Raw genomic sequence first — 26,066 nt, forward strand, 5'->3', positions numbered from 1 at the left:
CAAACACAAACTAAAGCAGCAGAATACAGATGACTGAACAAGAGTGCAGCCAGCTCTCTAATATCCCAGTTGATTGCTGTACCAGCCATAAGATTAAATTAAGAACAAATGGAGACTTTAACTAGTCAGTGAAAAAGGCCCAACAAAAATCTGAAATAACGGCAGCTGCGGTTGCCAGACCAGTTATAATATTTTACTGTAAAATTACATGACTGTCCCATTATATCTATTACAGTTTTTCACTGTATAGTGTAAGGGAACTTACTGTACCTTTAACCAATGAACAGGTTTTTAACGTAGCACTTTTACAGTCTTTTACCGTTAAAATTATGATCTCACGTGTGTCTCCTCTGAGTAGGAATTGGGCAGGATTGGTTGACTGTATTTTTGCATGCTGTCTGTCAGTTCAATAAACCTTTCCCTAAAAGAGTGCTGTACAAATTAATCTTCAAATTACAAATGCAATTAATGCGTGAGTCCAAGCGTTCACTGAAGCGTATTGCTTCTGTGTCCGTGAGAGCGATTTTGCATCAATCTCTATTAGATGCTTTCTTATGAAGACTTTTGACAAAAATAAAAATGTGTGACAATAATTTTAAATCTAGTCTCCATTGACAAAAGACCAGAAATGTGTGGCCATTTAAGAGATTTCATTCGAAATCATCTATCTGCAAGTAACAACAATCACAGTGTGACTCTTATGAACCGGTTCTTTGTAGTGAGTCAATTAAAAAGATACAAAAAAGAGCTTCAAACTCTCTCCTTGGCTGCGTTCCACTACAAATTGTTATGCCCTTTACTGGCTAACTTTTTGTTTTTCTTCCTTTACTGGCTAACTTCCCTCCCTCTCGTGGATTCGAAAGTGCATCATTATTTACGTTGCACGAGTGCCCATTACTGGCGGAACTAGTACATAAGGTTTAAATGGAACGCACTAAGCCCTTGATCACTTGGAATTCACTATGGAGCTGATTTATTATTTAAACCCTTTTTTTTACTTATGTGTTTTATATACAATTCTATATGCGTATGAGTTGTTGGAGAAAATATATAAAATCCTATAGATAGCTGTTGGAGAAAAAATTTATTACACAAACAGAAAAAAATATCAATAGTATAAACTTTGACTGTGAACATAAGGTAAATGCGATTAAATATCAAGATAATTAATATATTATACACTATTATGGGATTAATTCTCAAAATAATTAATATTTATTATACGCTACAGTTAAGCGCGATTGCTATGACGACAATCAAGTTGAATTGTGGGATAAGAGCTGCTTGAAGTGTACATCGGAGTAGATTGGCTCCCTCGGTCAAAATCGAGGGGACAAGGGACTATCCACATAAACTTCCCTCACCCACTTGAAAAAGTGGAACTCACTTCAAAAATTGTGGCACTTAGTAGTTTGTAAGAGTATGTCTAAAAGCGAAGTTGGACGCACCCAATGAATAAGACTTAAAGGGATAGTTCACTTTGAAATTAATTTTTGGTATGTTTTAGCTTACCTCAAAGGCATCCAAGATGTAGGTGTCTTTTTTTCCGGAGTAGTTTCAATTTTGATATTTTTAGGTCAAACCGTTCTTGTCTGTCAGTCATATAATGCAGGTCTATGGTCACTGTCTCAAAACAGCATGCACAAAGTCCAAATTAAACAATTCCCCATCGTCCAAATTAAACAATTCCCCGTCGTAAGTACACATTGATGGCTTAAGACACGAAACGAGCGGTTTGTGTGAGAAAACGAACAGTATTTATATAGTTTTTGTCCTCTTGTAAACACACACACCCAAATGATCAGAGGACGCGGGTGCTTCGGTCTGCGCAAGCGCCGGAAAGCGACGGAAAAGGTCAGAGGGCGCGGCGCTTCGATCTGCGCAAGCGCCGGAAATAATCTCTCGCGCGTGTACGTCACTCATTGTTTACACAGAACAGAGATTGTAGGTAAGACGGCTAATCGAAATGGTTCTAATTTGCGTTTATCCAGGATGTTTAAACCGACGTAAAAGAAAACAATTTCGTATGCTCGCGCAAACTCATCCGGGAGTGGTGAGTTTTCACGAATTCCCAATTTATAATCCTTCCCTCTTGAAGTTATGGTTGATCGCTCTTCGGCTGGATATCAACACACCCATAAACGTACTAAAGTTGAGGAGGGTCTGCAGCGATCATTTTTCCCCTGATGATTTTATAAACCAAGGAGAGGATCGCATAGTACTGACATCATCAGCTGTGCCTATGGTGTTTTCTCATCCAACGGAGGTATGTGAACAACGTCTTTGTATGTGTCCTTTGTATTTGTAAAGCTGGCATTACATGAAATGAGCAATAAAATGTATTTCTGCACCATATATTTGGTAAGAATGGTTTTACATGAGAGAGTTATAAGATATGTTATAAGAAGAGAAGATATGTGTAGCCTATACTAAGCAGCTGCTAGTCAAACCAATGTGAAACTATGTGTACTACTCATAAGGGTGCAGTCAATGATACTACTACTACTACTAGCCTAATAATAATAATAATAGTAATAGACAGTGTGGATTCACGAGAGATAATTTCCGGCGCTTGCGCAGATCGAAGCGCCCGCGCCCTCTGACGCTTTCCGGCGCTTGCGCAGACCGAAGCACCCGCGTCCTCTGATCATTTGGGTGTGTGTGTTTACAAGAGGACAAAAACTATATAAATACTGTTCGTTTTCTCACACAAACCGCTCGTTTCGTGTCTTAAGCCATCAATGTGTACTTACGATGGGGAATTGTTTAATTTGGACGATGGGGAATTGTTTAATTTGGACTTTGTGCATGCTGTTTTGAGACAGTGACCATAGACCTGCATTATATGACTGACAGACAAGAACGGTTTGACCTAAAAATATCAAAATTGAAACTACTCCGAAAAAAAAGACACCTACATCTTGGATGCCTTTGAGGTAAGCTAAAACATACCAAAAATTAATTTCAAAGTGAACTATCCCTTTAAGGATTTTAGAATTGAATAAAAAACAGAATAAAGATAGAGGGAGTGGACCAAATACACAATATACGCATGTTAGCGGGAGTAGCTAAGACTGGAGCTTTATATTTTGACGCATGTTTTTAGAGATGAAAGAAGAAATGTTCATTTGACAGAAATGAGAAGTGGTTAAAAACAGAAGGTTCCAGAACATGACATCAGACAGTTCAAGGCCCCGCCTCCTCTGCCTTACACTCCTTACAAGGCCCCTCCTCACAAAGAGGGAGGCTACACAAGATACATGACAGAAAGACTGTTTACAGGATGAGTGAACAAAGAAACAAGCGATGATGGAGGAGAACTGCTTATATATCATGCTGTCCTTGCAGTTGTCAGAATGATGAACCTCAAGCCAGTTAGAGCCTTTCCTATCTTTCATCTCTCCTTCTTTATGTCTTTCACACCATTTGTATCTTTTCTCCCCATCCATCACATCCACAGTCATTCAGAGGTCTTCTCATGAACCTTTTTGTAATTCCTTCCCTTTTTACACTGATTGTTTACCTTTGTTTAGGAGTCAAGGGCTTTACTTTTAAAGACATGTGAATACACAAACACACTTAAAAGGATATCATAAGCATGACGCCATTAATTAATTTTTAAGTGCCAGTATATGACCAAAATACTCAATCCTATCATAAAGACAGCCATATCTGCCATGAGAACATTACAGAAATATGATTTGTGGTATGGCGGTGCTACACGCCAGTGATTAAGTGAGGTTTGCAAATGCATTTTATTTTGAGATTTATTTTCAGTCCATTAGTATAACAGTCCTCGCCCAGAACTCCCGAGTGGCTGCAAGGGTTGCTATAGTGATAGCAATGCAAAATAGCCCATGCTCTGCGAATGGCAAGCACATGGTACATGGGCTTGATTCCAATTTAGGCCCCACGGCACTTCCCGCAACAATCTCACTTGATGTATCTGCACCAACGGAGTTCACTTTAGAAAACCAAATAATAAAGCAAAAAGAACAAACCTTGCTACCGGCTTTATTTCCCCTAATGCTTGTTCACTCTAACATCAAAAGTATAGGAAGCCTGTGCTTCTCTTCTGAACAGTATTAGTGATGTTATGTAGCACTTCACTTCATAAAACTGTGTATGTCTAATCCAAGAGGGAGCACCAAAGCTACCTGGAGCTGCATAAATATCATCGCTGCTCATTTGTAAGTCAGTGAAGCTGTAGAATTACAAAAGAGCTATAAAATAATTCATGTCTCCTGCATCTTCACTCTAATGGGGCGGTCACTCTAGACTTTGAGCAAATTCAACATATAATAAAATTCAAATATATAAAACATTGATTTATTGACTTCAAAAATGTTTACCAGAAACATTCAGAAATGTTAATATTCAGTCTCTCATCTTAATCATTTTGCTTATTATTGGGGTAACCCAGCAAACAAAAATATGTTCTAAGAACATTTTGCTAACATTCTCATTAAGTTATGAAAAGTTATTTCTGAATGTTTTCAGAATGTTCAAAACGTCCAGTCTTTTTTACGTTTTCTTGGTTATTGTGAAGCTTACAGAAAACATTAAAGGGGACCTATTATGCCCTTTTCAGAATCCCCAGAGTCCCCAGAATGTGTCTGTGAAGTTTCAGCACAAAATACCCCACAGGTCATTTATTATAGCTTGTCAAATTTGCCCCTATTTGGGTGTGAGCAAAAACACGTGTCTCTTTAAATGCAAATGAACCCCGGCCCCCTTTCCAAAAAAGGGCAGAGCCTTTACAGCTCACTTCTGCAACAATAAAACTGGGGAATGTCACGCAACCCAAATGTCAGAAATTGTCAGTAGCGCTGTTCAGCCTTACATGTTCGACCCAGAGTTGGATACTGATGGAGAAACTCAGGAAGAAGTTACAACATTTAGAATGCAACTGTAAGTTTCTGGATACATTTATTTAGTTGTTGCGGCGTTAAGTTGATTCAACTAATCGACTAGCATGTGCAGTCATGTTAATCTTTTGTGCAAATCCAGCGTTGAACTGACCCTCATTTGTGAGGCAGTCAGGTGTAAAATGACTTGCACAAATATATAACACTTTCCCGAAATTCAACCATGGTGTCCTCAATGGCTCAGATGCTGGGAGTCTATGGAGACTCTTATCTTTATTGGTACATCCAATATCAGAACATTTGTAATATGTTTAACATTGTATTATCTCCAGCTGCTACAGCAGAAATGGCTGAAACAGAAATGGCGGACTGCTGCGGCTCACTCAGGGTAGTATCTATGCTAATAGGGCAGACCGTCACCAGTCATGGGTGGGGATTCCACCTATTCTTACGTAAGAGTAGAGGGAAATCTAGAACTGCTCGTTTGGAGAGACTGTTTATGATTTATAGGGATTATAAAAAAAGGAGTGGGTGAATTTTTACCATTATAGGCTGGTTGTTTACACACACTGTGGACACACATCTGAGTTCAAACACCTTATAAAAGTGAATTTTGCATAATATGTCCCTTTTAAGGGAATGTTTTCTGTATTTGATCATTTTTCAAGTGCTTTGGGAACATTACTTTTGAAAGTTCTCTGAACCATCTGGAAAAAAAAAACTAATTAGTAATGTTTGAAAAGCATAATAATGTGTACATTTTTGTGGTAATGTTTTGATAATATTATTCAAGACCACATATATTTGAACGAGTGTTCTGTCAACGTTACTGGAAGAACGTTTGTCCGTAACTTGAGAGAACCTTGCCAGAGTGTTAGCCAATGTTTGAGAACATTCTCTAGTTAGCTGGGTATGCAGTTCATTTTAATATTATTGTTTAATTTTAAGGACATTGTTGTTTACTTGCGTGTAAAAAAATAAAGTAACATTTTACTATACATAAATGAATCACTTTTTTTCCAACCTAATGTTTATGTACCACATGTGTGCCATGTACCACTTGCAGCAATTTTGAATCCTCCCTCAGTGTGTATAAACAAGAGGAAACCGTGTTTAGAATAATATTTACTGTTCACAGTATTATACACTAGCAAGCAAGCTACAACCAAAATTCGAAAAATACCACATAAAATGAAATGACAAGCTCAGTTTTCTTTGCCTTGTGACATATTGAAGAGCTCATCCCAAATAAGAAAATAATTTTCCGTTTAAAGGGATAGTTTGAAATTATGTATTAGGTTGACATGTTGGGGGGAAAAATAGGATATTCCATTAAAAAAAAATCCTGGTTGCACAATTTACATAATTAAAATAAGCCAATAAAAACTATTCTTGATCAAGCTACCACAATTTATTTTTACGGCATGCAGTCTGTTTAAATTTGTTAAACAGAAGTTTACTCAGTCCATTAATCCTCTGCATGAACATTTTTCATTGGCAATAACACTGCATTACTGAAAAAGGACAGATGATTTCCAGTTTGCTTATCATGGGACTGGCTGGGGCGAGTAAATATTGAAATGAAGTCTTAGGGCCTGTTTACACCTGGTCACTTCATGTGTTTTCTCTGATTGGATAGCTTTAGTTGGTGTTTTAGAGGGTACCCTTGTGGTGAAGAGTGGAGCTTGAGTTGATCACCTTGTTCACCTCAAGAGGTTACTACAGTATGTGAGATAAGACTAGATAAAGTATAAATAAATCTGATTATTCAGATCACACAGCAGCTGAGCTCCTGAGTTGATTTACATCTACACGTGAGTGAGAAATTCTAGTTGAAACGAAGAAACTCAAGCACTAAATTCAATGAGTTTACAGATTACTTTAATGTTAACAAACCATTATCTCGAAACTGAATTAAGTAAAGAATTGTAAAGACTTCTGCAATTGCATAAAAAAAATGATTTAGTGAGTTTCTGCAGATTCTGCATTTCCTGTGCTTGGATCTATTCACCCGGAGATGGGAGTGATTTTATGGGCATAATTGATTCTATCCCTAAAAAAGTGCATTCATAACCTCAAGCAATGATAAATTCATAGCTTTTGTGTGCATGTGGCTTCCTTCTGGCACTGTGCTGTACAAATCGAACCTCGGTTCACAGTGAATACCGCTGTCACATGCCCTTTTTCAGAGTGCTAGCAGAATTCTCTTGAAGTTCCATTCCCCTTCATCCTCCACTATGAAATCAAGCATGCCACAAAACATGAACTGTGAGAATACAGGAACGCAAGCATTTCAGGTTAATCTTACCATTGAATGAGGGGAAAGATTAGAGGATAACAAAATGCAATCCAATAAAGATTTGTCGTGCTACGTGAGGTGAAAATCAAATCTGAAAGATAAATCTCTGCCATCTCATCTTTTCTATTAGCTTTGGAACACCCACTCATCCGAACACATGCACATAGAGTACAACCACAAATATGAACAGTTCCCACCTGCATGCACACTGTTCAATAACAGACACTCACTCAATACACACTAACAACGATTAGGCATTGCATAAGAAGGAGGACACTGACAAAATGCATATGAAAATTCTATATTTATATATATTGTGTCATAACCAGGTGCATTGGTGTGGGAATGAAGAACTGGTTCTTATTCAGTATCAGTTCCGTTTTTTAAAAACGTCCCTCAAGCCCCAACCACCCATTGTCAACAACAATGTTTTAAAGCCCTCCAACTCACAATTTCTACCCAATAAAATATTTTAGAGCTTCGCATAACTAGAGTACTGTATATTCATTATTAGAAATATCCAAATAATAAGAAATATCTACACTTTTAGTTGTTTTAGCTCATTTTAATGCTTGCTTTGTCTTATTTTAAATACATTTAAGTCACCTTGAGGCCCCCTTGGATGTTTGTTGAGCCCCCCTGGTTGAGAGTCACTGTTCTATAGGGTTGTCCTCACTGATTGTATGCAAGAAACATCCGATTCACAATATCACATTCGACTCGTTTGAATAAGTTCTTCTTTTTAATAATTGGGTCAATCTCAAACTCATGATTTATGGATTCAATTGTTTAAGAAACTTTCAGGACCGGTCTAAGACTTACTCGCTGAACTGCACTTAATCTTAATTATTTGTGCGAGTGGCTGATATACTGAATCGTTAAATTCCTTTTTGTCCTAACCTTTTCTATTTATGTTGCATTGTACTAGATAGCCCAGCTCACACGGAAATCTCATTGGTACATAATTCTGCTCCGCATAACAGCATACAAATCATCTTATGTTTTCTTATTGGCTGTGACACAACGTGGAGGGACCAATTAAGTTTGTTGCATTGCACCGGGTGAGTATTCAGTGTAAACCAGCTGAAAAAATCACCATGGCTGGTCACCATCATGTTGAGCTGATATATGCCTACCTATCAGGCTGCTTAACCCTATAAAGCCTACTGTTGTTTGCTATACTGTTATAAAAATCAAGTTGATTTACATTACAAGCTATCAGAATTTCATCTTCCCTTTTGGCCATATAAATAACAACATCTGCACCAAATTGCATATTTCGTCTCAGTTTGGGGTGGGTTTTTTTTCATTCGAGTGTGAGCTCCACATTCTCACTAAATGGGAAATAAAAGTTTTTGTCTAAATTTTGTCAAACATTTTTGTGATTAATAAACTGTTCAATAAAACTATTTTGACAATTATTTCATATCTCAGGCTTCACAGGGTTAACTAACTTATCAGCATTGTCAGAACGAGTCTAGACTAGAAACTATACAACATAAACCAACCTGGACCCCAATAGTAATAAAAATGATATAGTCTAAAGCTTTTCTTTTCAGCAGTGAAAATGCATATAAAGTCTGAAACACAAACATACCTGTTTCTCTCCACTGGGTTTCCTGTGGGACAGCAGTAACTCCACGGCTCCCACCACTTCTTTGCGGATGGCGTAGAGCAAAGCATCTCCAGTGTTCACTCCGTGACCCAGAAGTAGCTCTATCACCTCAAGGTTCTCATTCTCAATAGCAATTAGCAGCGCGCTGCGGCCTAGTGGATCCACACAGTTCACATCAATGTTGTAATAGACCTCTGCCTCACGCAGTGCATGCTGGACCCCTGCATAGTCGCCTTTTTCCACGGCCAAAAGGAATGAACGCTCCTCTGGTGACAGCTCTACCTCTGCCCGGACGATCTGTAGAGGGATCCGGTCCCGGTACGGAGAGTAGCTGCTCTTTTTGTAGTATAGATGTGACATGGGATTCATGATGGATGGTGCTAGAAGAAAGAAAAGTGAGATAGAGAAGCTATAATCATTTAATTTTCACTAACAAACAGGAAATAGATTACTTGCTGTCTGTCCGTGGAAATAGTGTACATTTATAAATTATATATTATCATTCCACATAAGTCATTTCTATGATCTTGAAATGCATTAAGATATGCTCGTTGAAGTTTACATTTCAATCAGAGATACTTGTAGATGGATGTGGGAAATGAATTGGTGACCTTTATGTTCACTACATCTAAAAAAAGACTTAGGCCCGGTTTCACTTGTAATTCTTTTTTTATACGTTTCCGGGAGTGACTGATGCATCAAGTCATTTTTCTTAATGGCCACAACATGGTCACAAATAACAGCTATATCTGTTATTATGTTCAGTCATACTGTGGTGCCAGTAATTCAGTTAGGCCACAACTGAAGAGCCATTTGCTATGCTTTTTGTGAAATACTAACCACACACATGTATACCTCAGGTGTCTATCAAAAGAAGTAGAGCAAATACATTTGTGTTGAAACATGATGGTGTTATCGCACTCTTGTGTCACCCTTGCTTCAGGGGAAGTCCTTTAGACAAAGAGTGCAGTGATCATTTAAATCATTATTACATTCCTTATTTTACTGATATTTGGTGTATCTTTAATGGCACACTCATATTTAAACAGATATTTATACAAGTGTCTGATGGAAGAGTGTATGGAAGGATTAATCAGAATCAAAATCATATGCAGTCAACTCAGTCAACAGTCTAAAAATGGTAGGGATGGGACGATACACTTAAACTCACGATACGATGCACCTCGATATGCCAGGGTCACGATACGATACGTCACGATACGATATCAAAAAAGAACAAAAAAGAAAAAAAAAGGTAGTGCAGACTAACTTTTTTTTCTTATACATGCCATGGGATTAATCAATGCATGCTGATGATGTATAATAATAATAATTAATCTGCATACCCTAGTTTTGCACAGATGTAACAAGACTGACAGTGACACAATAAGACCTCATGTTAGCATCTTTTTATTTATGTATGTTCTTTAATGTTTGATTATAATTTTACTGTCTTCACATAGGGATGGGATTTGATAAGATTTTATCAATAATAATGCCAACGATTCTGATTATCGATCCAATTCTTTAACGATTCTCTTATCGATTCTTGATAGCACTGTGTGGAAAAATGTTTAAAATGCTTTTTAAAAAAAGTGGTTTTATTTATTTTAAAGTTTAAGCTTGAGTTAGCAAACTGTACTTTTTATATAATGTATGTAATAAATAGAACCTTATTGTAAAGTGTTACTGATTAGTTATACACCGATTCAGACGTCTCCTGAGTTCACTGTTGGAAAGATCAGTTGTTTTAACGATTCATTAAAATGAATCGGTTCAAAGGAGTCATTATTAGTTCGCGAATTGGACGTGTCGTGCGCGTTGTGTGATTATCCCAGCAGTTAGGACATGGACATCCAAGATTTGTGTCAAGTTGTCAACATAGAAAACATTTCATCACAGTATAGTTTTATTTCGTTTAATTAAAGTGTTGTTTTATGTCAGCTGAATGTCCGGAACGCTTTTCAGAGAAGATAAGGAAACTTATTTAGCACAATTCACACCCAGCAGTATAATTCAGGGGAAAAAAATATCCGAATGCTCCACACGAAACTTTGGTCTTCCGACCTTTTACCACCGTGTCGATTTATTTTGATTAATATGTGCGAGGGAGAGAGAGCAACACAGCGCCTAGTTTGGAGACGGTGAAGTCGTTTACACAGAGAGTGCGCGCGCGCGACCGGCTCTCTCTCTCTCTCTGCTCGTTCTTTTAGTTAAAACATGCGCCCTGTCACAAACGCAGCCGTTCATCTACATTACTCACCGATCAAATAAGACTTTGGCGGGACAAAAATTCACTTTGGCGGGCGCTAAAACAAGTTCATTGCAGGAAAATTCATGCGTGAGTTTCCATTAGACTCGCACGGTATGTGTGTGTGCTTCAAGATTATGACGCAAGTGCTAAGATTCCGATTGGCCCAGAGAAATGTAAATTATAAGAATTATCCAATAATGTTTCGCAATTCTAGCCTGCATGGCAGTTTACTGTGAGAAACAAACCGCTGTCTTGACGTGACGACGTACCGCACCGTTCCCCGGATATAATTTTTTTTTTCATTTAGTTTTACCCTGCTTGATCAGCAGATGGTGCTGCCAGCCTGCCACCAACTGTATGTCTGCCCCATATACATACACACACATATAATACACTAAATTATTTATATACTACGCAAATCATGCAGCAGTGCCATCTATCTTTATTTCGCGATCCATTTTTTTCGACCTCGATGCGTTTCGTCACGTTCTGTATCGCGATATTTTGTCAAACGATATTTCGTCCCATCCCTAGAAACTATGGCTGCATCCGAAATCGCATACTTCCCTACTATATAGTAGGCGAAAAACAGTATGTGACAAAAGAAGTATGTCCAAATTCACAGTACTCATAAAGGAATAGGCAAAAAGTACCTGGATGACCTACTTACTACTTCCTACGAGATTCTGAAGTGTACATACATTTTACTGTACCATGAGGCCACGGGAGAGGATTTGTGAATGGCAGTGAAGAGATGCAATTGGTGCTGGTAGGGTCACATTATAATGACAACATTGCTGAAGTAGTATGTCTGGATTACATTCATACTACACACACTCATACTATACTTTTTTTAGCGGTCTTTATTAATTACTTATTCAAAATAAGTACCTACTGAAGAAAGTATGCGATTTTGGACGCAGCTCACTCTCAGAAAATAAAGTACATAATTGTACCTTTAGGGGGACAATGGCTTGTCACTGGGGCTGAACCCTCAAGGGTACAATATTGTACCTTAACCTTTAAAAGAAACGGTACATATATGTACCTTTTAATGCTTTTTGACCCTCAAAAAGGTACATATATGTACCTTGAGGTCCAATAATAAAGGGTACGTTAGTGTAGATTGTACCTTGGGGGACAGAAATGGACTCCTACTGTACCCCTATTTCTGACAAGATAATAAACAGGGAACACAACTTTTCACATCCACACACTCTTAAGAGGCAAAGACCACAAGTGTAAATGCTCCAAAATCGGACTGCCTACTCAAATCGATTACTTTTACATTTAGTTGTCAAAACTACTAACTAAACGTACTTGATTGCTATGTGTGGACAAAATTGTGGTTTAGATAGAAGATAATACAGTATTTGTACATATATAAAATGTTAAATGAACATTATTTACAACTATTACGTCTAAGAACAGTATCTGTGGAAATGCTGTCGAGGTGGGAAAAAAAAATCTGTAAAATATTTTTGAAGTGACTTGCTGGAAGAACCTCTGATTGTGCCTTTCTAGTGTAATTCCTGTGGGTGTAGTTCGCAAAACTTGGCTGTTAGCTCCATGTAAACAGTTTGTTATGAGTAGTTACGTCACATCTTTCCCATGGTATTCCGGATATCTTCACATGGACCTAGATTTACATTTTTAGCTGGCCATTATATTCACTTAAAAATCGGATAGAACTCTCTACATACAGTGTAGGTGAGCAATACTAAACATTAAACATTTATTGCAGTTGAACCACTTGCCTGCTAGGCTGCTATTATGGTAATACACTTATAAAAGCATTTCTCTTTCAATTATACACACTGAAGGTTGAAATTATTGTTTGTGGTAATCAACAGCATGCATTTTTACAGATGCGGCCCATAAACTAAACCCAAATTATCCCTTTAAGGAAACCTTACATAAGTTGCCGTTTGGTCAGGAAACAGGATACATATTTCTTTGTTTTGTTTTTCTCACAGTTTAGTGTTATTGGTAAGCAAACCAGTGGAATAAAAAAAAAATCCAGTTTACCAGCAGTTCATCTCTACTCATTCCAAAGTGTACCGGTCAGCAATGAAAGATATCCCTCTAATTTCCGAATAAATGGGAAGACTTGAGTAATTACTGTGATTGACTCGGTGATGATGTTGTGTCTTGCTTTGATCTTCTTCTCTGAAGAAGATGAACAGACACACCAGGTGGCGTCTTCCATATGGTCTCACTTCAGCTGACACCACATATGCACACACACACACACTTATCAGCACATTCAGACTCATTAGCACCCAATTTACACGTTGCGTTGAATTTTATATTATGGGGTCTAACCAGTGTCTAATAGATGCAGATCCTCTATAATCCACTAATAACATAATGTCATGTTATTATAATGTCTGGGTTTTTTACAGGGGAACTACAGTAACTATGACTTAATTTAATAGAATTATTTTAGCTTGTCAATGTTTGTCAATTGCATTTGCACTTAAAGTTGCCATGAAATAGAATTATTGTGTAAATTATTTATCCATGCATGTTTCTTTAAAAAAAAAATCTAAATATAACATGATGAAATGATAGACTTCTTGACATGCTGGACTTCTCGAATCGTTTAGTCCGCTTAAACAGGCTTTCACATCTGGCTTTAAACACATTCACATCTGCAACCATCCAATCAACCACCAATTAATTGCCCTACTTTTCTCTTTTTTGATAATCACTTTCACTCAGATGTACGTCACAATATGGAAGAAAATATCTACTTCCGTTACATAGCGACTTCAATTTTTTTATAGAAAGAAAGCCTGTGGTACCTAACAATAATTTTTCCAAATAACAAGTTGCAACTTTAGCACTAAATCCAAGTTCTTTTTCTCAACCTCTCTAAATATCCACACCATGTTAATCCGATGCTGGTGAACACATCAGTGCACTTGCCCCCACTGCAGCTGGTACACCCACACAGCTTTCTGCTCCTTAATGCTAATTTTTAGATACTGGATAGGCGCATACACAGGCGAACAGGTCCAGGATCAGTGATGTTTTCTAAATGGATTCTGGTTGCTTTAGGAAAAAAAAAAAACCATTGTGTTAGAATGCTGCTGGTTAGTCTGAAAAGCAAAGATTGTAGAGATTGTAAGAACTGAGAAGTGAGTTGTATATGCTTTCCTATAGAGAATGGAATCTCCTCCTGCAGAACTCAGATGAAAGCTCTGCTGATAGCCATAGAAGTGAGACGTTTTGACATTTACAAAGTTCTACACATCCCCTGTACCTTGCGTTTTTGTAAATTGGCCGATTTGAAAGTTCTCTCAGATACCACCAGATGCATAAGGATGTAGTGTAATTTAGAATAAATTTTTTTCCGAAGTGTTAATTGTTGTGTGTTAAGTGTTAAATAACTAATAATTGTTGCAAACTGGTACCACCAACAAAATATTGGTGCATTCCTGGAACTGGGCGTCGTACACTACATCCTTATGCATCGCTTTCTGCCAGGACTTTTATGTGCTTTTCCCAAATCACTTAAGTGACGTAGACGTCCGGGTTAGCAGTAGCATGAGCCGTCAGGCAAGTGTTATTTAAATATACTCCTGATGTACTTACAAACTTTGGCTCGAGGTCATGGTGCAAAGGACCCTAGGTTGATTTTACTCCGAACCATCCCTTTAATTACACTTTAAAAGCGAACAGTGAAGTTAACTAAATGAAAGTAGTTAATCTCACAAACATTTTTACTGAAAGTTCATTCAACTTAATAAAAAAAAGTTATGTGAACTTAATAACTGATTATATAAAGATGAACATAAAATGAATAAGTTGCAGCAGTAGTTCCAACCATGTTTTTGTGTCAGACTGAATAAAGAGCATAATTGTTGAAAATAAGTGTTATTTTGTGTTTTTGCACAAGATTAATATGTGGTGTGTTGGGATTTAAAGGGGTAACTGATTACCTGAGTTATGAATCTCTAAGACATGAATGCATGCTTTTTTGTCAAATGTGGAGTGTCGGAGTTTAAGCACACTAAATGATTGCGGAAAGATGGCTATGTCACTAGAAAGAAGTCTGTCGTTTTCACCGGAAGACTGAGTTATGTAATTCTGACTAAACATTATAAGGTTCAATAAAATTAAAATAAAATAATTTAAAAAAATAAACATACATGAGTAAGCGTTCATAATAAAATCTATATAATTCATTTATGTAATAGATTTCATTATTTTGCATTCTTTCTTTAGGCTTCTTTTACTTTCATGTGGTTGCTGTATAATGATTTCTAACAATGGATGACCCATAAACTTTACCCTGCTTCTTACCCTGATGAGAAGATAAAAGGAAGTCATGCTTTGGACAGCCTCAGTGACTCCACTACAAAGCACCACTCTGACCGAGCAATTATCTCTGCAGTCTAATCGCAGATGGCTTAATTGTGTAATTAATCTGTGGTTCTCAGTCCTCTAAGGGCTGCGTATCTCTGAGGAATATCATTAGAGTATAAGCTGGGCCAAACATTAGCTGATAAATTAGACGTAAACTAAGTGTGCAGGACATTCCCCAGTGATCTATCTGAAGTGGACTGCGCTTCTCTGGTTGGAATGAGAGTCATTCTGGAATGCCTTAACTTAGTAATACTTCCTTCCATATCATCAAACAAAATCATTCATTAATTTAATGCAATAATGAACCACATTATCTGTACCAGAACAGTATGTGAAATATTTTACAAAAGAACAGTAGGTCACTAATCAATTTGTCACAATCCTTTATACAAAGTACATTTTGGTCTGTTTGTGTAAAATGTGGATCATTGGGGTTTGGGAGAAGGGAGAAGAGAGAAATGCCAAATACTAAGATAGGGTTCCTCAAATCCAGCCCTGGATGTCCACTTTCCTGCAGAGTTTAGCTCAAAACCCTGATCAAACACACCTGGTACCTGTAATCTTAGTAACTGTGAAGACTTTGATTAGGGCTGGAACTGAACTCTGCAGGGCAGTGGCCCTCCAGGACCGGATTTGAGGAACCCTGAAATTCATATGCATTTTTCACATCAACTTTTGACTAAACTTATTTTATGCTGATAACGCAACATTTTCACTAATAGTCTCAGGCTTTTTGAACCCCACTGTAACATTGTCTTGCAGAATTGCTTTTTGTTTTCCCTGTTTTTAACCGCAGTAAAAAGAAACAAACTGTGCTCTGAGGGGAAATAACTTTAACTTGTACGATCAATGAAAAGCCGCTGACAAGGTCCGAATGGGCACACTGATTAAATCAATACATCGATGAGTATTTTCCAGATTGGATCAGACAGAGAGTATGGATCTCTCAGGAGAAACCTCAAGAGAATCAAACACAGACGCTCGTAAGAATTCATTTGGGCTTGTCTGGTCCTTTGAGATGAGTAAATTCATTTAAAAATGGCCCTGACACAGCACAGTTGTGTCTTGGGGGCAGTTTCCTTGAATTATGGGAAGCAGTGAGATTAGCACATATAGCTTATGTCGTAACTAAAGAGGAACAAGCTGGCAGGGATGGCATGCAACTGGGAAGACATTTACGGATATTAGAGACATCAGAAATTTAAGCACGGCTACAAAACAACAGCCGACTGCGAAGGATGCCACGTTTACGCCACTGTAATCCAATTAGACTCTTTTCTGTGATGTGTGTGTTGAGAGAGAGAGACAGTCTAAACCTGTCAGCAAAGACGAATAAGAAATTGGGGGAAAAAAATGAAAAAACTCCTTTGAAAACTCCACATGAATGATCTGTCTGTCTATCTGTCAATCTATGTCTGTCTATCTGTCTTACAACCTAGTGCACAAGGCCTGAATGAACATTAAACTTCAATTTTTTAAAAGCAACCACAGAGATTTCCTTGACAACCTTCCCTTTTCAAGCTTCTGTTGTTTTTCTGATGTCGTATTTTATTATCGTGGTCAATATGTCGTGCCCTACAGTTAACATTTAGAGGAAACCTCTGTCATTTTTTCCATTACCCATTCGACAAACCCTAACAAACACTGACAGGCAGACGTATAATGAAAATTTAACATACGTCTGAGAGGAAGGAAAATGCTTCCTCCTGTCAGATTCTCTAACAATACAAAGTGACAGCTCGCCTCACTATTATATCTTTTCCTTTTAGCAAACTTTTAGCCATGTGCTCCACCATCATGTCATAAAGCCATGAGCAAACCCTTGAGGGTGTTTGGGAAACCTTTACATTTTTATGAAGAGCTAAGCTCTACAATCTCTCATGATCCAAAACAAACTCACGAAAGACAAGCATAGAAACATCGCCGACTATGCCTGTTCTTCCCAGCATATTTCACATATAAACATGAAAATCCCAGATCTGCTTCTCCAAATATTGACAAGCAGGAAAGGGGCTATTTTGTGTAAACTAGTTGCTTACATTATCAAATATGATCAAATGTTTTCTTTTCTTTCCTGGCATATATGCTGCCAATTCTGAAATCAGTTGTTTTCTCTCATTAGAGGTATCTATTATTATTATTATTTATTATGTATCATTAAAAATCAGCTCTAAATTCAGTCATATCTGTACGCTTCTGTACAACAGATACACTTTTCTTTTTAATCTTCCAGTCATACCTGAATGTATTCCCAACAGCCTGTCTCCAGTTTAACCTTTTAGTTGAATTAACAACCCATAGTCTCCCTGTCGTTTGTAACACATAAACACACACACAAACACAATTTTCTATCATTTATCCACGTCAACGAACTCGCTGGTCTATGGAAAGGCTGTTTAATTCAGTAGCAGCGATAATTACGGGAAAGAATAAGCCACGAGTGAGTTCATCTTGTGAGTCATTTTCAGGGTTAAGAGCTGTGCGCAGTGACATATGGAGAAGCTGTGGCAGTGATATAGAGCATCGGTGTGAGAGTTCAATATGCCAGGCACGTTGAGTTACTCTCCTCTCCATGAACTTAGGCGACACTTCAAAGCCATGATTTTGTCATGTCTAAAGAATGTGTCATCGATGTGAGATGGGATCAAAGTTTCTGATTTGTGTGTCTACAGCTCTGTTTCACAACCTAGCGAGCATCTAGTGCAGCATCCTAAAGAGTAAGGGACCTCAAACGTGACTGATTTGGAGCGCTCTATCCATGTGCCACACCAATAGCTCGTCTCACATGAAACGCACTCAGAATTGACTCACTGGAGACATTAGCATGAAATTCTAAGCATTAAAATCACAAGTATTGGGTACAATAATATTTTTAGAATTACATTAATTACTATGTAATAGCTATAATAACTATTTTTAGTGATACATTGCCAAATTGAATGTGGGTCTGGAGCACAAAATGCCTTTTATAAGCAGGTTTCTTTTTATTGGATATTATTCTTACTGTACATTGGCTGGAAGTGTAAAGTGTGATTTTGCAAAGCATTTTATCTGCCGTTTGTCTTTGTCTTTTAAATTATGCAGTACTGCATTTAAAAAGAGTCTACAAATCAGAACCACTTATCATGGTTGAATGAAGAAAAAAAAAAAGCATAATTTGACAGAGATTAATTTACCTTGCAGCAAATGTTACTGATGTTATACAGCAAAATATGAAATCAAATAGTCATACAAAATTTGATTTCAAAATTAAATTAAATTCCAAACTCACTAAAGCTTCTCTGGTAATATAATGCATTGAAAAAATTGTTTAGATAGGACTGGTCGGTAACCTGTGGGCTTTAGATTTTGATTAGACTGTTAATCAAATTTAAATAACATTATATAACTGTAAATAAAACACAAGTTTATGTTTTCCCAAACAGGCAAAATGTGTAGGCTACCTTTAGCATGAGGCATTTAAAAAGATCCATTTTGAAATCACGCGGACCAATAATTGAAACGTTAGATGTAACAATGCCTCCAAAGCATTTTTATCATGACCAAAACAGTATAGTACATTCAGCATTTCCAACAATGGCACACTATTCTTGCTAAAGAGCACTGGCAGTTTCAGTAATGAGCTCTGATTTGATATAAACCACGTAAGCAGCTTGTATGAGTCTGGGCTTTGATGGAGGTGACTTCAGCTGGTCTCAAACACTCCGTCACAGCAAAGCCAGACAGCATAAGCCACCAGACACCCTGCAAATCTATTAGATTTATTATCTTCTCACTAAGTAAATCTGACCTTCTCCCTTTGTCCTTTTTTCTCTTTTTCCTTCTTCCTCTCCCACTCTTTCACTGTTTTTTTACCACTGTACCTTTTGAAGAATCTATGCTTTGCTTGGTGCTAATAAGTCTGTTTTATCTTCTTCATGTCCTGAATGATGGCCACAATGACATAATAAGCAAGAGGAATCAAGGATAAGAGGTCTGGAGAACTTATCACACACGTTGTTACTCTTTGTCCTTCAAGAACTCTTTTTGAATGCTTTAGCATCCTTAAAATCACTTAAGGGTGCACTGTACTATAAAGATGTAATATTTAAGGAAACAAAATATCTTATGAAACTTTCCGATAATTTATTGATCATTTTATAATGACAAATTGCTAAAAGCAATTTGTTTTTGGAGACCTGTGAGCGGTCCAGTAAACACACACCTGTATTTGCTAAGTCCCAAATCTGTTTGTCTTATGTAATGCACCATTAAGCGATGTAATCTTATTAGGTCACTCACTTATAATCAAGGGTTTGAAAGGTTGGACCCTGATGGGTCCTGTGCAATTTCATTACAGCCATGGAGATGAAAAACTGGGGACAAGGTTAGATTGATCCCTGGAGACATTAGCCCAAATGAGCCCTGGCTTACAAACTCAAAACGTCTCTCATATACCAACAAACTGAATGTTATAAAGTAAAGATTTTTTTTCTGTTACTTCCTAATAAGTGTTCCAAGTGTTGCTTGCACCAATTTCCTTTTTTTTCCCCTGAGCTAACCTTGAGGCAATGTGCATGGACAGTCCAAACCCTATACTTGCCTTCCTTTGGTTTCCACTCAAAACAGCACCTGGAACGAGCGTATAAACCGTTGGTCACACTCATCAGCGCTCAGAGATGGCCAGATATTAAGGTAAATGCACACACATCCCATGTATATACTAAAATGTACTAAAATATGCCACTGACCCATCTCATCTGACCCTCATATCCAAACCAGCTTTATTTAATAATTTATGTGGGGTGGACCAATGGACCAATAACACGGCAGAATCATATGTATATGATTATATTTTTAAAAAACGGCAGCTGTGGTTGCCAGAAATTTACCGTAAAAAAACAAAAACCTAGCAACATTTTTAGGTTTTACAAATTGAACTTGAATTCACAGTAAAAACAAATTTATTCATTAACTGATAAAATGTCCATTTGCCAACCTATTGAAGTACACTATTGAAGTACTAATATCTGGTTGGTACCTTTGTAATACACTGACAACCACCAAAAACGGGTGGTGATGAGAAAGTCAAATGTTGAATCAGTGCTCATCACAAGCAGCTTTTCCACAAACTGAAAGGACAAATACTAATATAAAGAAGGTGTACAGGGTCATTCACACAAAAACTTAACACCATCATGGTAACACACAACATAAAAAAAACGCAGTAAACATTAATTTAACAACATTATATGTAGCATGAAACCCTAATGTACATAACTGATTAGAAAAAACTAAGAAGAAACAGTTATTTCAACGAAAATACATCAAATGTCAAGTGTCACAGGGAATTCGGGGAATGTCAATTTACGTTTTTTCTCTGTAAATTATACAATGACTTATTCTTTCTCACTTCCAAAAATTGTTAATGTAACATGTATTTAACTGCAAAATTAAGATCTTTTACTTATATAGTACGGAAACGTTCTGTTAACCAATTAACAGATTTTCACCGTAGTATTTTTTACAGTCTTTTACCATTACAGTCTTTACCGTTTATCATTTCACGATAATTTATCGTATTTACAGTGGTTTGTTGGTCATTGTTATGTACTATTCTTTAAACTGGGCTCCATCTTGCCTCAAAAGTGTAAGTTATTTGTTCCATTCCATAAATCTCTCGGACTCTTTGGACCCACTGTTTATATGGTTCTGTGCATCATCATTTCTGAACTTAAATGGTGACTTCGGAATGCATAGGTTGGAAAGCACTTAAAAAAAATAATTATTACTTTTTTACACTTTTTTTTTTTTTACATGTTTTCCAGCCTGTCTGTTTTCCAAAGCATTCATGGCCATTTAAGTTTAGAACATTTACTGTAAAGCAGATATACTGAAAAAAAATGGGGGGGAAAGGCAATAAAAAATGTGTCAAATGTCCCACTACTGGGTCAATGACAGCTAACAGGCAATAACATTTTACAACATAATTTCTGCATTAATAATGTCTATACAAATGCACCTTTTTTAAAATATATCACTTCAGTTCCAGCTTCTGTGCCGCAGTGTAAAGTTGACGAATTAATTCATGCCAAAAAGAATTATCTTTGTTTACATAACCATTACCATCTAAAAAGTTGACCTCAAACCAACACTGCATTATACTCTTTTAGGATAACTCTTTTAAGATGATGGAACCCAGATACTATACAAGACACACAATTACAATACAATCTAATTATGTTAGACCCTATTAACTAAACGGAACATAAATGTTACAACAACTATCATTTGAATCCTTGGTGACAATTGCCTGTGAAATATTACTAGCTTCCCCAAATCATTAATGATATGCATTTAAAAAAATATAAATTTACTTTACAGACCAAACTGTTTTGCTCACACCAATTTCTTTTCCCTCAGCTCCCTTGAGGCAATGAGCATGGACAATCTATTGGGACAAAACCTGTCTACTTCCTAACCTCTGTTTCCACACGTGACAGCGCCTGGAACGAGTGTATAAATCTTTGATCACACTCTATAGCCCTCAGAGAGCAGCGCCAGCGAGTATCAATAATTATCCTGCAGAAAGCTGTGCCTCGCTATACTTAGCAAGTCTTAGATGCATTAATGCATGCAAAAAACATGTATATATTTTTCCATAACCATTATAATCTGCCATTTTGAACAGATACAGACTGATAATCAGTTTGACCAATATTTGTCCTGATAAGAAGAGAATAATTTTGTCCAGAGAAGTGAGAATTGTTTAATATCCAGACAGCCCTAAACCATCTAGATCACAAATCAACTTTGAATAAATATCATGGAAATGATAATAATAATACATTATTCAGAAGGCATACCATTTTTGTTGTTGTATTATGATAATTATGTGTCATAAAGCAGGAAATTATAGTTACAAATCTGTAATGCGTATCGGTTATTGGACACATCATAAATAATCTGTATTGATATCGTCATTAAAGAGCAATACCGTGCGATCTCGAAGTTGAACTCAGACCAACACTGCAGCATTAAGCATCCATGCAGTAATCAGGAGCGTTTAAGATGATGGAAGACCAATACATCATTACAAGATAATATCTAAGTTGTTAGAAGACCCTTTAAGTAAACAGAACATAAATATTGTGATAACTCTTATCGAATGAACTGGTCTCAATTGGCTGTCAAATCTCAAGAAGCTTCCCCAATTGACTAAAATCCGCATGAAAACGCTTAATTTAGGTACTTTGCAGATCAGGTTTCCGTGGCCAGTTTTGTGATGTCCATTTTTGTTGATCAAGCGCACGCACTGACACCTGCATATGGAGGTATACGAAGGCGCTTGTGCGCTTTCACTTTTGCGACGCATCAAATGGGAATGCAACCCCGTATCGCTTACCTGATGCGTCTTACTATGTGGATATTCAATCGCACCTCGTATTAAACAAGGGGTCTCTGGGGAAGGTGTTCCGTGGTCCTCTTATGTGGCAGGAGAGTCTGGAATACTATTTATCTTTGGCGTCCTCACAAGATCCTCATATTCCCCATTTAGAGCCAGTGGAACGCGTGCGGCGAATGTACAAGCCTCTTTTCTTTCCTCTATTTTCCTTTCTCACTCTCTCACACATGCATTAACACGCACAGCACACACGCCCCAGTGGGCTCTCCACGCGTAAACGCCATGAGGACGGAGCATCCCTGACTCCAATGCGCAATTCATCCCTCCTGATTTTAGTGTATTCAAACCAGCGCAGTTCTAACGGCACAGAAATATTAAGGTTTGGCCAACAGAAAGACTGTTTAACTCACATTGCCGACGGACGCTAGATACAGGTGGTTTCGCAAATCTCCGACGTCTTCTTCCAAAAGTGCGGAGCGAGGAATATTTCAAAAGAACAAGTGCGTCTCGCGCTCGTATGGCGGCATCTTGTCTTCATATTGGGCTTCGCGGCAGCAGCAAAGATTCCAGCGTTCGCGCGCTAAGGTTGTCATGGTGTCAGACTGAGGGATGCTGCCGTGGCGCTTGATTCGTGACATCACACAACCGTTAGAATTGCTACAAGTTTTCTTTTATTGGTTAACAACACTTACGGGGTTTCCCTTCTTATAATTTAACTCTTAAATGTTGGAGATAGAGATGATTTTACTGCAATATTAAACCTTCTAAAAATGGGAATGATTCTGTTAGAGGACATCTTAGAACGAAAATTCTGTAATTTTTTCAGCCGTCATTCCAAATCCATATGCATTTTCTTCTGTAGAATACAAAAGGAGATGTTCTGAAGAATGTTTTTGCTGCATTTTTCTCTCCGTTTCATATAGTAACCAGGGGCGTATTACCAGTCAAATGAACAAAAAACAAAACAAAAAAAAACTGCTTACAGTATGTTCCATGGCAATTAAAGCCATACACTATAAAAAATTATATAATTAGACTATACAGACTCTACATGTTAACCAGTTATCTTATAAAACATTTTAAAGAACAGCAATTGTAAATTTAGGCTACTGTAAAATAATGTATAATTTAAATTGCTATGATTTGGAATTGCAGGAATTGTAATTAAAATTCTGTGATCACTTTAGATTAGGGTCTAATTCTCATTATTAACTAACTATTAAAGTCCCCCTGTAGTCAATAATTGTAACCCTTAAAATTCATCGTTTATCACCAAAATGATATACTTAAACGTTTTTTTCTTGAAAAAAATTCTTCATGCCTTAAAATAGCTTGAATGTAACTCTACACCCTTGCCTCATTTAGTATACCTTCTATGAATATGCAAATTAGCCCAGCCTCCACTCACTCACACCAGCTCAGAGATCCACTCCTTGACGATCACATGTTGATGTGATTGGTTACAAGGTAGTTTGTGACGTCAGAAACAGCAGCGATTTCTAAACGCATTTTTGAGACTGTCTTTGTTCACTGGAGTTTTAAGGAGAAAATACTCAGCAATGGTGTTGACTTATGAATTTGTCTTAAAGCATATTAAAAACACTAGACATATATACAACATTAAAAGCTTGATTTGAACCACAGGGGGACTTTAATGACGATTTTTGCCTCAATTAACTGCTTATTAATTGTTAGTAAGTTTAGGTAGGATTAAGGGATGTAGAATATGGTCATAAGGCATAAATATGTGCTTTATAAGAATTAATAAACAGCCAATATCATACACTGAAAAAAATTTATTAGTTCAAATTAATCTTTTTTTTATCATAAGTGGTTGCATTCAATTGATTTTATCTACATTTAAACAAATGCATTAAGTTGAACTAAAATTGATTAAGTTCAACTTAATGGATTTGTTTAAATGTAAAATCAATTGAATGCAACCACTTACGATAAAAAAATTGATTAATTTCAACGAATAATTTTTTTCAGTGTTAGTAATATCCATGCTAATAAGCAATAATGAGAATTGGACCCAAATCTGTTCTTTACCATTCCATATGTAGAATAGTGACAAGGGAGTGTCAAACTCCAAAAAGGATAAATTTTCATCATAATAGAAGTCCATATGACTTGTACATTGTGTCATTCACTCAAAATTCTGCTGTAGTTATAAGATCTGCAAATTCAAATGTGCTGATTGTTCAGCATCAAATACTCAACACTAAGCACCAAAATGGCAACTGATCACCCTGTATAAATATGTGGATGAATGCCAATAAGGCTGCCGTCAACAAATACTGCTAAATATCTCTTCACTTTGACTTGCCTGAAATTGGGAGCAGAATCAGAGAAGTAACTGCACCCGTTCTCACTCTCCAATGTGTGAGTCAGTGATGTGTTTGGACAGAGCTTTGGAAATTTATGTCCCTGGGTATTGACTGGTGGTTCTTCTAGCCGCCTCGAGGCATATATGTGATTCACAATAGTTGTTTTGCCATTATTAGCTGAAGACCTGAACACAAGAGGAACATTATAGAGTCCCGCTGTGATCTTACACTCATCACCATTAAATAATCATTAAATACACACCTCCTCTCAGCTCAATCCATCATCAAAGGAACATTTCCCTAAACTTGTCAGATGAATCTGTCCCCATCACATAATCTACAGCTTTCTCTTGAATTCACATCTCACGTTAAAGTCTTGAAAACAAATTAAGTAAGAAAATAAATGCTCCAAATGCTTTTTTCCATGTTGGGATCTCCAAAGAACCTTTTAGTGAAAGTTCTTAAAGGGGTCATATAATGGTACATGCACTTTTACAAGTTGATTGTACTGAAATGTGTGTTGGCAGTGCCTGTACACAACCATCATAAAATGATAGAAATCCATCCAGTGTTTTTAAAAAAAATCTTCTTATACGTTTCCCCCCATCTCAAATCAAGCTGTTCGATATTGTGACGTCACAAAATCGACACCCCTCCCACAATTGCTGATTGACAGGAGCTTTTCAACACAGACCCGCCCTTGCTTGTGAGCGAGCTGTCATTCATAGCCCGCGCGGACGGGCGCGGTCATTGTTGGTAGCTGGAGCACTGTCTGTCTATGAGCAGAATGGCGGTGTTCTGTTCTTCGGTGCAATAACGAACACAGCAGTCATATTGATGTTCCTAAATCCGAACCGCTGAAGATGCAGTGGCTGAGTTTTTTTTCGAAGGGAATATTACTCACGATCAACGTCAATGCTTTCATGTTTGCGAGCGTGAATC

The 26,066-nt window shown here is 37.2% G+C and overlaps 1 protein-coding gene across 4 annotated transcripts in view; it reads right to left on the reverse strand.

Annotated features, from left to right (window-relative positions):
* The window catches only part of trpc5a (transient receptor potential cation channel, subfamily C, member 5a), a 74,756-nt gene extending 51,367 nt beyond the window's left edge, over positions 1-23,389 (reverse strand). For 2 of the 4 annotated variants that reach the window (XM_082163617.1, XM_082163614.1), the window contains exons 1-2: positions 23,205-23,389; positions 8,765-9,162 (exon numbers count right to left, since the gene is read on the reverse strand). In XM_082163617.1, coding sequence (XP_082019743.1) covers positions 8,765-9,151 — 387 coding nt within the window. In that variant the 5' untranslated portion in view covers positions 9,152-9,162; positions 23,205-23,389. Of the gene's footprint in view, positions 1-8,764; positions 9,163-22,386; positions 22,767-22,794; positions 23,168-23,204 lie in introns of those variants that run through there. The other 2 variants (XM_082163615.1, XM_082163616.1) reach the window with 2 other exon arrangements.
* Positions 23,390-26,066: the final 2,677 nt, after the last annotated feature.

Source organism: Leuciscus leuciscus (genome assembly GCF_965113295.1).
Source record: "Leuciscus leuciscus genome assembly, chromosome: 3".
NCBI classification, from domain to species: Eukaryota; Metazoa; Chordata; class Actinopteri; order Cypriniformes; family Leuciscidae; genus Leuciscus; species Leuciscus leuciscus.